Source organism: Plecotus auritus (genome assembly GCF_963455305.1).
Source record: "Plecotus auritus genome assembly, chromosome: 2".
NCBI lineage: Eukaryota > Metazoa > Chordata > Mammalia > Chiroptera > Vespertilionidae > Plecotus > Plecotus auritus.
Genome location: NC_137771.1, coordinates 117,902,327 through 117,914,931, shown reverse-complemented (window position 1 = coordinate 117,914,931; position 12,605 = coordinate 117,902,327). Strand labels below are relative to the sequence as shown.

The window sequence follows — 12,605 nt, the reverse complement described above, 5'->3', positions numbered from 1 at the left end:
AAGTATCCAGATGTCTTCTGAACCTTAGCATAAGAAGAGACTTCATACTGCACAACTGATTCCTGATATCTTGGAGGTATACTTATAATGTGTCTATTCTAATTTAATGGCGCAATTTGTAAAAACATAGAAAAGCACATATTGATATATTAATTAAAAATAATTAAATCAACTTTGGTACAAATTAACTTCGAATATGTTCTCCCCATTTATTAACTTCAACTGTTTCACATCCCTCTGGAAACAACAGCAAAAACAAAGATTAATAACAGCCTACTACTTTTTAAGCCATCAAGCCAAGAACAAGAATGTTTTTCAACTTGTTTTATATGTCTTTCCTTCAGTGGATGATGGGATCTTTGTCTCATCTGGAAGAGGCTTCTTGAGTAACAGCACTAAGTTAGTTAGCAGCGACATGAAATGGCAGGTCCCAGAGAAAGGACTAGCGTTTAGCAGTGTTTTGAGTGGTGAGGGGACTCCAGGGCTGATAAGGGCTGAGGGAGTTAAGATGGAACTCTTTAGTACTTCAAATCACTAAATGTTTGAAAGTATAAAAAACACATTTTGCTTCCTATATTGTGTTGATTTGTAATATTCATCACTGGGCTCCCTTTTTGTTCACTGCCCCAGGGCCCAGGTAGTGCATGGCCCATGACTGGGACCACAATGACTCATTTTGGCATCTTCGGCCATTCAAAAATTCCCTCCTCTTGGATTTGTCTTATTCTATTGCATTGCTTTTGCTTTGCCTGAGAAAGAATTTCTTTCGTAAAAATTATTTATTTACTATGTATTTTACATTCTCTCATCTCTGATTTAAAGATGAACGTTATAATTTGGGTCTCTTTTTATGTATCAGGATAACTCAAATACAAAAATGTGGTGCTGGCAGTTACCAGTAGCATCTGAGCTCTGGGCGATTTCCTGCTGGGGTGATGAGTGTGGCTAAACCATCTACACCTGCTCACATGCACTCTGTCCTCACTAGGGGTTGGTTTTTAGAGATGGCAGAGGTAGATAATTGTCATTCTTGCAGATCAGAGCAAACATAAAATGGAAGTTGATTGGCCAAGTTTGATTTCATCACCTCTATAGTCAGGCCTCAATAGTCTGTTTGGAAGTAACTATAAGTTTTATGTGGTAGATACAGCTTTCATTTTTTTCCCCCAATTAAAAAATAGAAGTTCCCTTTCAATTTCAAGACTCCCCAAACTTTGAATATCTAACACATTTGAATATTGAATAATAGGACTTACTCATACTGCATTTTATTTTGATCCAAGACAAACTGGATGGACTGGGATTCCTTTTCACTAACTCGGAAATCCACCCTCATGTTAACAGCCACATGGGTGGCATCTGGATACCAGAAGTCAAGCTGTGGAGAGGAGTTCAATGTTAGTTACAATTGTTTGTTTGCTCACCTAACACATTTATTAATAAATGACTATGACCATGAAGGAATATGGGTTCAATGTGACTAAGGTATGGATCCTACTCTTAATAAGCTTATGAGATTTTTGCAAATATATTTAAGATATGTTGAATATTATAAAGTGGGAAAGAAACCATTTGTGCCAGTCACTCTTGCAGGACATGTTATCTATAAATGCAAAAAGAATGAACAACTTTTGGTTAATTTGTTTGTTTCCACCATCTTGGGATTGATTTGGATTGTTTTATAATTGATTTAGCCCTAGCACCTGTCTCTAATTAGGAATATAGATTAAATATATGGTTCCCTATTCCCCTTTCCAACTCAAGCCTTAAAACCAAATGTCCTTGTAAATTCTGGAATTCTTGGAAGGTTTGTATCCAACAGAAGGCATAATGTTCAGTCTGTCATTTTTCTAGCAGTATGTCCTTGGGCAAATCACCACGACTCTTTGAGTTTCAGTTTGCTTCCCTGAAAATGAGGCTAACAGGGATCCATCGGGGATGTTGTGCAGATTGTGAAATCGCTGTGAGAACTTGGACATGAAGGCATTTATCAACTGTGGATTCCTCTGGCTGAGAATTTCAAAAATTTGGTGACTGGATGGATAGCATTCAGATTAAGATAACTTTGAGAAGATTCCAGTTCTTGCTGTTCTTTAAAATCATACTCAAATACAAAATATGAGAAATGTGAAGGAAATGCCCAATTTGTACCCATCACACCAGGCTTGTGGGCACAACTAAGTCTACCTGGCTGTTTCTGAGTTGAATGCCACTGTAACTCTCAGTTAATGATTATGAGGCTGCTATGAACTAACTAATATTTATTGGTTTATTTTGATCAAAAAGCTACAGATGAATTGGACATAGGAGAGAAGTAGTGGTTTAAAGGTGAGTTAGGCAGGGCCATCTAACCATACAGCAGTTTCTCTGTCCTAACAGGGTAATGTGGAACAGGCATTCAGGGCTAGTGAACTTTCATGAGCATTTATTAAGCACCAGGCACAGAGCTGGATGTCACTATTGTGGAGGCTAACAAAGGATTAAGATAAACAAGAAGTTCATTGTGAGAGACATATGCATTTCGAACATGCTGAGCTATGCCAGGGAAAAGCACAGGAGCTCCTGTAGCACAGGAAGCAATGCAAGCTGTACATGAGAGTTGGTGGATCAAGGAGACTTCCTGCAGGAGACTGCCTGAGCTGGGTCTTGAAGAATAAGACTTAGCCAAGTACAGAAGGAAGCATTCCTCCTGCACAAAGGTGTGCAGGGCCAAAGTTGGTGAGTATTTGGTGTTCGTGGAGTTTTTAGAGAAAGGTGGTGGAGGAGCAGGAGACTGCAGAGGCGGGCCGTTTGGTAGATTCTGAAGGACTCTGGTGCTTATTATGGCCAGGCCCACTACCGAGTGCTCCCCAAATATTAGCATACTTAATCTTTGGTGAAGAAGGAAATTGAGATACAGAGAGGTTAAGTAACTTGCCTAAGGCCACATAGCTGGGATTGGAACCTTTGAAGACCATACTCTTTCCATAATTGGCTGCCTCTATGAAAAAGCTTCAGTTGGAGGAATGCAATCATCAAGTTTTAGAGAGAGCAGTCAGGTTGCCATGTGAACTGGTTGTGTGGGAGAAAGGACTAAGAATGAATATTAGTTAAGGGGCTATTGAAATTGTTACAGTAAGAGGTAGAGCCAACATGAACTTGGCAGTGTCAGGGGAATGGAGAGAAAAATGTGAATTTGAAAAACATTTGTGAATTAGAGTAGGTGGAACTTTTGATTGATTTGAAGTGGAGATAAGGTATATGGAACTAGAATAAATCCCAGATTTGGTTCTGTGTTTATATTGGCTGTGTAATCTTGATTATTTAATTTGCTGCCTTTGAACTTCAATTCATCTGTTTTAAATGGGTTAGATTATGATACAGACACAGAAAATCTGTTGGAGAATTTGAAATGATGTATGCAAGGTGGCTGGCACATGTGCCTTTGTATAGGAGCAGTTGAATGGGTGATAAAATGGTTATGTTATTCTGTTATATTTTAAAAGACTGGTCTGACTTTAAGAGTTTCCTTTTAGACATAGGAGAGGGAAGGGTCACATCTTGATTTATTACTATTATCAGTTAATAATACTGTAACAGAAATGATGGCATGGGTGAAGACTGGGGTGGAAGTGAGCACAATAGAGTGGGCAAAGCACTAGCAGGGAGGAATTTTGTCCAGAAAAAGGCTTTTTGGAGGAAAAGTGGAAGTGGTAGTCTAGGGAAAAACAAAAACAAAAATAAAACCTAGGAAGTACTGGCAATTGTCTGAATTACCCAAGTAGCTCCTGCCACTTCCCCTTACCTTTGTCTTTGGACATTAAACATAAAAAAGAAGCAACTTTTAGAGAACAGAAAGAAAAGATAAACTATCTTTCTAAATGCTTTACCTTGTTGGTTTTGGCCAAGTCCTTTAGGATGTTTGCTTGTTTTTCATCCTGGGGTTTTACGCGGAACACCTTCTCCCTTCACGAAAGCAAAAGATGAAAAATGTGAACTGCAAAGAGCATTCCTTAAATCCTCTTTCCACACAGAAACCACAACACAGGGTGATGAGAGTTACCTGTCAAAGCGGACAGGAGCAATGGCCAGGGCGGTAGTGATCAAACCTACAGGCAGGATGAGGTGCATGGTTCCTCTTTGCCTGCTCCCAGGCCCTCTGCCAGTTTTATGTCTCAGCTCTTATCTGGAGGAGCAGCTGATTTCCTCTTAGGGTTCTGGTGGATGAATCCTCTCACCCCCGTGTTTTCTACTTGGGGAGTGAGAGGTAGGGTGGGGACATAACAGTAAATGCCACGTGACTTATATTCCTTTTACAATAGGGAATGTGCATTTTGCAGACAGAATGAGAGGCAAATTCCTTTTTTAGCAAATAACTTGCCCAGGTAACAGAGCTGGTATGTTCAAAGAGCTGGGATTTGAAACAATTCTTTGCTCTAAAATACTGCTCTACCACATGTTTGAATTGGATGAGGGAAGGTATTATGTTAAATTTGCATTTGAAACCTGTGACAAATTAGTGAATCTGGCCCTTAATAACAAAATATGTTTTTGAAGATACATTGTAAATTGTTAAATTAAAAACATTTAAATTACAAAATATTTTGAATATACTAAAATATTATAAATAACCTGGAAAACATTGATGTGTCCATCATCTAGATTTTTTAAAAAATATAAAAATATTTTTTTATTGATTTTTTACAGAGAGGAAGGGAGAAGGATAGATAGTCAGAAACATCGATGAGAGAGAGACATCGATCAGCTGCCTCCTGCACACCTCCCACTGGGGATGTGCCTGCAACCAAGGTACATGCCCTTGACTGGAATTGAACCCAGGACCCTTCAGCCTGCAGGCCGACGCTCTATCCACTGAGCCAAACTGATCAGGGCCACCATCTAGATTTTATGATGGCTACTAGAGGCCCGGTGTACGAAATTCATGTACGGGGGTGAGGGGGTATCCTCAGCCCAGCCTGCACCCTCTCCAATCTGGGACCCCTTGAGGGATGTCCGACTGCCCGTTTAGGCCTGGGCCTAAACGGGCAGTAGGACAACCCTCTCACAATCCAGGACTGCTGGCTACCAACCACTCGCCTACCTGCCCCCCTGATTGCCCCTAACTGCTTCTGCCTGCCAGCCTGAACACCCCCTAACCACTCCCATGCCATCCTGATCGACGCCTAACTGCTCCCCTGCTGGCCTGATTGCCCCTAACTGCCCTCCCCTGCCAGCCTGGTTGCCCCCAACTGCCCTCCTTTGCCAGCCTGGTTACCCCAACTGACCTCCCATGCAGGCCTGGTCGCCGCTAGCTGTCCTCCCCTGCAGGCCTGGTTGCCCCCAACTGCCCTCCCCTGCAGGCCTGGTTGCCCCCAACTGCCCTCCCCTGCAGGCCTGGTTGCCCCCAACTGCCCTCCCCTGCCAGCCTGGTACCCCCTAACTGCCCTCCCCTGCAGGCCTGGTCACCCCCAACTGTCTTCCCCTGCAGGCCTGGTCACCCTTAACTGCCCTCCCCTGCTGGTCTGGTTGCCTCTAACAGCCCTCCCCTGCAGGCCTTGTCCCCCCCAACTGCCCTCCCCTGCCAGCCTGGTCACCCCCAACTGTCTTCCCCTGCAGGCCTTGTCCCCCCCAACTGCCCTCCCCTGCTGGCCCGGTCACCCCTAACTGCCCTCCCTTACCAGCCTGGTTGCCCCTATCTGCCCTCCCCTTCAGGCCTGGTTGCCCCCAACTGCCCTCCTCTACTGGCCTGGTCACCCCCAACTGCCCACAACTGCCCTCCCTTGCCGGTCATCTTGTGGTGGCCATCTTGTGTCCACATGGGGGCAGCCATCTTTGACCACATGGGGGTGGCCATCTTGTGTGTTGGAGTGATGGTCAATTTGCACATTACTCTTTTATTAGATGTGATACTTTTGCCATATTTGCTCTGTACCTCTCTTTGTAAGGAAGTGAAACAACATTACAGAAAGAGCTACAGCATCCACCTCCTTTCCTTCCTGTCTCCTCCCTCTATCCTCAGAGGCAGCTCGAGGACTCCTGGAGGGCAACATAATATGGTTGCTCAAATGTTTGTATATTGGTTGCTGTCTTCAGGATCTGGATGCTGCAGGTGCCTAGTAAATGTTTTTTGAAAGTAAAATTAATAAATAGGCCATTTTAAATAGTCTCTTGGGGTGGGCAGTTTCTTCCATCTTGAACACAACTCAGTTAATTATAGATTATTTGGGAGATGGCAACACCTCTACCCAGAATCATAGGTAATCTAACAGAGTGAGTGAAGTTATTAGAATTTCCTTTTAAAAACTACCTCTTCAGCCCTGGCTAGCATGGTTAAGTGGTTAGAGCATTGGCCCATGCACCAAAGAGTCTTGGGTTCAATTCTTGGTGAAGGGTACATGTACCTGGGTTGCTGGTTTGATCTCAGGCCCCGGTCAGGGTGCATGAGGGAGGAACCAATAGATGTATCTCTCTCACCTTGATTTCTTCCTCTCTCTCTCTCTCTCTCTCTCTCTCTCACTCTAAAAAATCAATGGAAAAATATCCTCGGGTGATGATCAACAAAACAAAACAAAAAACTACCTCTTCACACTGACAAATATATAGATGGTCATATATGAAACTTCTCAGAGTCATGGTTGCATATTATTAATATTATTATTAGCAGCAATAGCTTCATTTCTCTCCATCTGATAGATGTGCGATATAATGTAAGACTTTTTTTTTATTCCTTCAAAGGTCCCCTTGCCCCCCCTGCAGGTAAGAAGAGGAGGGTTTTACAAATGGTTTCATGCTCCCCTCCCTCCCCCCCTACCCACAACCTCCCCACTCTCCCCTGCCTTCCTTCTGAGGTTTGATGGTCTGTTCAATGTTTCTATGTCTCTGGATCTGTTTACAGAATCTGACAATTTCATCACTACCAAGAGGTCAAGGCATGTCTCTGGATCTATTTTTGTTCATCAGTTTACCTTGTTCAATATCGTCCACAAATAAGTGAGATCATGTGGTATTTATCCTTCTCTGACTGGCTTATTTCGCTTAGCATAATGTTCTCTAGGTCCATCCATGCTGTTGCAAATGGTAAGAGTTCTTTCTTTTTTAAAGCAGCATAGTATTCCATTGTGTAGTAAAAGTACCATAGTTTTTTAATCCACTCATGTGCTGATGGGCCCTTAGGCTGTTTCCGCATAACCAGTGGACACAGACAATAGCAGGGTGAGGGCTTTTGCTGGGGGGTGGGAGTGACCCGGGAGAGGTCAATGAGGGAAAAAAGGAGACATATACACTGAGTGGCCAGATTATTATGATCTCTGAATGCATAATAATCTGGCCACTCAGTGTATATCCTATATAATAAAAGGCTAATATACAAATTGTCCCCTTGACCAGGAGTTGGAACAGCAGGTAGGCCAGCCAACCGCCCATGTCCCCTCCCCCTGGCCAAGCTGGCCGGACCCCACCCATGCAGAAATTCTGCGTTCAGAGATCATAATAATCTGGCCACTCAGTGTATAATACTTTCAATAATAAATAATTTAAATTAAAAAAAAAAAGTAGCTGTGAGGCATATGTAAGGGATGTGGAGGATGGTAGGTATCAAAAGACATGCCATGACCTCTCGGTAGTGATGGAATTGTCAGATTCTGTAAACAGACTTACAACTGGCCTCTGGCGCTGCAGCACTGATGAGCACCAGCATGTATCACATGTTAGACCAGTGGCCGGCAAACTGCGGCTCGCGAGCCACATGCGGCTCTTTGGCCTCTTGAGTGTGGCTCTTCCACAAAATACCACGGCCTGGGCAAGTCTATTTTGAAGAAGTGGCGTTAGAAAAAGTTTAAGTTTAAAAAATTTGGCTCTCAAAAGAAATTTCAATCTTTGTACTGTTGATATTTGGCTCTGTTGACTAATGAGTTTGCAGACCACTGTGCTAGACTAAAGTGCCTGCTGCAACCTTTGGGGGTAAAATATCTCTCTATGTTTGTTTCAGTAGGGACTACTTCAAGAATTTTTTTTTTTTTTATGTAGTAGCTTCGCTTTTTGGAGTTTCATTTTCTATTCTAAAAGTAATAAATGCCCATTGAAAATAATTTAACAAATTATTAAAAAGTTGGAAGAAGAAAATAGAAATCACCATTAATTCTGACATTCTGACTTTTTTTGGAAGCCTTTTTCTGTGTAACTAGTTTTAAAACTGTGTGGGAAAGGCTTCTATATATATATTTTTAGGTCAAGTGGGAATGACACTTCTATTTTCTTTTGGGCTCTAAATAAATGTTTGAAGGATCCTGATATTTCTCAGGATAAGGCTCTGATTATAAATAAATCTTTGACTTATTCATATCTTGCATATTGACAAAGCACATGGATATGTGATGCTTTTAAAACCTGCCACTTCTCCCCAATCTATTTTGCCTCTGAGGAATTATACAATAGATGGATCTTAAGAATATACTGGAGCCCTGGCTGGTTTGGCTCAGTGGATGGAGCATCGGCCTGCGGACTCAGGGGTCCCAGGTTCGATTCTGGTCAAGGGCATGTACCTTGGTTGCGGGCACATCCCCAATAGGGGGTGTGCAAGAGGCAGCTGATCAGTGTTTCTCTCTCACTGATGTTTCTGACTCTCTGTCCCTCTCCCTTCCTCTCTGTAAAAAAATCAATAAAATATATTTTAAAAAAAAAAGAATATACTGGAGCTTTTTCTCAGAATGGGTATGATTTCTTGGCAAGCATAATTCAGTACAACTTTATGTTACTGCAGCAAGATTTATAAAAGGTCTTGGCAAATGTATGGGGTAGGATAGCTGTTGGATATCATATTATTTCAGGATTGGCTACGTAAGACAATATGTTTCATGGGTTAAATTAATTTCTTTGAAAAGAGATGTAAAACTGAATGCTTCACATAGCAATAATTTCCCATCTTTCTGGATCTTTAAACTCCTAGGATTTTTCAGTAGTATATGTCTAACCATGGTTTTAAAACCACATTCTTTTTTTAAACTATGCTTTTCTGCATATTTTAGACATTATTGCTATAAGAGAAATCTCTTTAAAAATGAAAGTCAAAATTGTTTTGTCATTAGTAGAATCTTTCAAGTAATTATTTGTCTTCAAATAGAATCCAACAAACTTCTGAACACCTTTATGTATTTCATAAGGATATGGTGAAAGAAAGATTTGTTAATTGTGGATGTTGGATTCTTTTTTTTTGGACTCTTAACATTGAAACAAAACTGCCCTGCAAAATGCTGGAGAGAATTGTGCCTTCCTTCATTGCAGCAAAGGTAACATCTCTGGACAGAGACCTGAGTATACGATTCATGCAGAGTGGGACCTGGCTAGGGGAGAATGACTACCTTCTTAAATGAAATGATCTGAGAGCATCATCAAGACCCCATCTGGTACCCAAACTAACTGAAATTCTCTCTGACCAGTTCCTATAGGTTAGCTGGCAAAAGCAGATGAATACATGGAATGTGATTCCAGGAATGTAGAACTTCAATAATCCAGAATGGAAAACCAGTCTTTCTATTTTGTAGCCAAACTATTAGAGAAAGAAAGATTCAGAGACCATTCTTGTGCTGTTGGTTAATTGCTGTTTTGGAGGAGATGAGAGTGTGGAACTGAAGGAGAGCCTCACAGCTGGGCTCTCAAGCTGGAGTAAGTAAAGAAGGGAGGAGGAGAGGTGCCCCACAGACAGGGGCTCCTGGGTGGGCAAGCCTGGGCTGGGACCCTTGGCAGTCTCAGGTCAGCTGTGCAGGCAGGCATGCGGCACCATTGCATTGGGAATGATTACAGCAGACTCCTCTTTCTGTTTTTGTTTTCATTTTTTATTTTTCAGTTTAGCTCAGGCAAGTGACGCTCTAAGCCCGTTAACAGTTAGCTGTTAATGTTGGCAAGAGATATAGCAAAAATGTTTCCAGTGCAGAAAATGTTGGATACATGGGATTTTAAATGAGAATATTTGTGTATTTGCTTTCCCAATCCTTATTCTTTTTAAAAGTTTCTTGTAATTTTAGAAAAGCCCATCTATATTCATAATTTCTATTTTAAAACACTCAATTAGAGACTTTGGAGGGTTCTTTATAGTTACTAGTACTCACATGACTTCTGAACTTTGGGCTACAGCATCCCATAGAGGCAAGGTAAGGGAGCAACTTGGGGTTGCTTGGGGAACTATCTGTGATTCAATGACATAACTCCAGCAAAAACACTCCACTCAGGTAACTGCGGTTGAGTTAGCTTTCCAATTCACAACATGGATATTAAATATAGAACGGGGAAAGATAATTTAGCTAATTACATCTGTTTTTAAATTACCATGAGTATTGTTTACTAATTTATGGGAATTTCTTTTTTTGCCCTTAAGGATGTCTCTCTCTCTCTCTCTCTCTTTCTTTAATCCTTATCAGAGATATGTTTTTTTTTTTATTATTATTAAATTGACTAGAGGCCTGGTGCATGAAATTTGTGCACAGAAGGTGGGGGCGGGGGTGGTGGGGAGGGGCAGAGTCCCTCAGCCCGGCCTGCACCCTCTCCCAATATCTGGGATCCCTCTTCAATCCAGGACCGCTGGCTCCTAACTGCTGTCCTGCCTGCCTGCCTGATTGCCCCTAACCACTCTGCTGCCTGCCTGATTGCCCCTAACTGCTCGCCTGCCTGCCTGATCACCCCTAACCACCTCTCTCTTGGCCCCACCTCCGTGGCTTTGTCCAGAATGACGTCCAGAAGGTCATTTGGCTGTCTGGTCTAATTAGCATATTAAGCTTTTATTATTATGAATTCTTAGAGAGAGAGGAAGGGAGAGAAAGAGAGAGAGAAACATCAATGTGAGGGAAACATTGATTAGTTGCTTCCTGTATGCTCCTTGACCTGTGACTGAAACCTGCAACCTTTTGGTGTGTGGGACAACATTCCAACCAACTGAACCACCCAGGGAAAGGATGTCTTTTTTTAATCTTCTTCTTCTTTTTTAAAAAAATGTATTTTTGTTGATTTCAGAGCAGAAGGGAGAGGGAGAGAGAGATAGAAACATCAATGATGAGAGAGAATCATTGATTGGCTGCCTCCTGCATGCCCCCTACTGGGGATCGAGCCCACAGCCTGGGCATATGCCCTGACCAGAATCCAACCATGATCTCCAGGTTCATAGGCTGATGTTCAACCACTGGGACCTTTTTATCTTCTTATTTAAATAATGTATTACTAAATTATTTTGATGATTGCTTGAGAAATTGTAGTAACTTCACTGTTACCATCTAGTGGACAATGAATGCAATTAATCTTTCTTTGGCTTGACAACTTCTAAACAAACTGTTGTGACTTCAAAAGATGCTTTTTTGTTTTGTTTTCTGTCATATACTATCATTTTTTAAAAATTAATTTTTCTATTGAGGAAACTCTGGTTAATAACATTATGTAAGTTTCAGGTGTACAACATTGTCAATATCTGTTTATTCTGTTGTGTTCTCTTGGTGGTGAGCACAAAATAGAATTCTTTTTTTTTTTTTTTTTGAAAAGTACACTGTCATAGATATTTCAACATATTACTAGTATGTGGATGTGGAATTCTATTTTCCTTGAATCCACATAGAAAACAATGAACTAATAATTCATTCTACGGTTTTAAAATAAGAGATGTCCCCAAACTATTAAGAAATACATATTATTTTAAAATTTGCACTTTGCACAATATACTCCACCATTAGCATGTCCAGTTCTAATTCTGGAAAACTTCAATTTCCAGAGTGATTTTTTGTGCAGCCAGAGTTTCTGGTACCTCTTGTTTTACTTCCAGTCTGCATTCCAACCCTTAGCCTGGTGGGTGTTTTAAAAACTGAGCATGTCATTTACAACTTAATGCCTTTCATTGTTTTCCATTGTTCCTAGACCAATGTTCCAAATCCTTAAGATGGCCTGCCTAATATAGTCCCTACTCCTTCCTCAGCCCACACACAGGCCTTTCTTTGCTCAGCTCTCTTAAGTTTTACCATCTCTGGCTTCTTCTCTCAGGTTCTGAATAGTCACAGGGCCTGGAAGGGGTGCTCTTTTCATCAGCTAATTGTGACTTAATTCTTCAGGTTTCAGTGCTTCCTGAGAGAGCCTTCTCCCCACATCAGGTAGGTAGACCTTTTAATGTTTTTGTTATTTTTTTTTTTAATGCAGTTTGTCCAGCACTTACTTGCTTAATGTAAATTAATGGATTATTAAATAACAAGTTAAATAACTATTTGTTTCATGTCTGTCTTTCCACATGGTCTATACAACCACTGAGGGCAGAAATGTTATCTTTCTTTTTCATTGCTCTGTTCTCAATTGCTTAGCAAAGGGCTTGGCACATAGCACACAGCCCATAAAATAACTTGAATGAGTTGCATGAGATGAAAGCAAAACCAAGATGGGTCTTTTTACCTATACTGTGGTTTATGACCCAAAATTTTCCCTTACATCTATCCTTCCTCGAAAGCCCCCTTCTTAACCTGCGCATCTCTGTGCTCTGCCCGTTTTGGCCAGAGGGCTTTAACTCCCATGTGCAGTGGACCCACTTCATTACTGTGCACAGCTTACTTAGTCATTTGTTCACTTCATTTTTTTTCCCCAAAGAAGTAGGCAATCTGTCAAGTTTT

At 41.3% G+C, this 12,605-nt stretch overlaps 1 protein-coding gene across 1 annotated transcript in view; it reads right to left on the bottom strand.

Moving 5' to 3' along the window:
* Positions 1-4,134, bottom strand: part of CPA3 (carboxypeptidase A3) — a 28,968-nt gene extending 24,834 nt beyond the window's left edge. The window contains exons 1-3 of the mRNA XM_080657008.1: positions 4,043-4,134; positions 3,870-3,945; positions 1,257-1,378 (exon numbers count right to left, since the gene is read on the bottom strand). Coding sequence (XP_080513134.1) covers positions 1,257-1,378; positions 3,870-3,945; positions 4,043-4,110 — 266 coding nt within the window. The 5' untranslated portion in view covers positions 4,111-4,134. The remainder of the gene's footprint in view (positions 1-1,256; positions 1,379-3,869; positions 3,946-4,042) is intronic.
* Between the last annotated feature and the right edge of the window lie 8,471 nt (positions 4,135-12,605).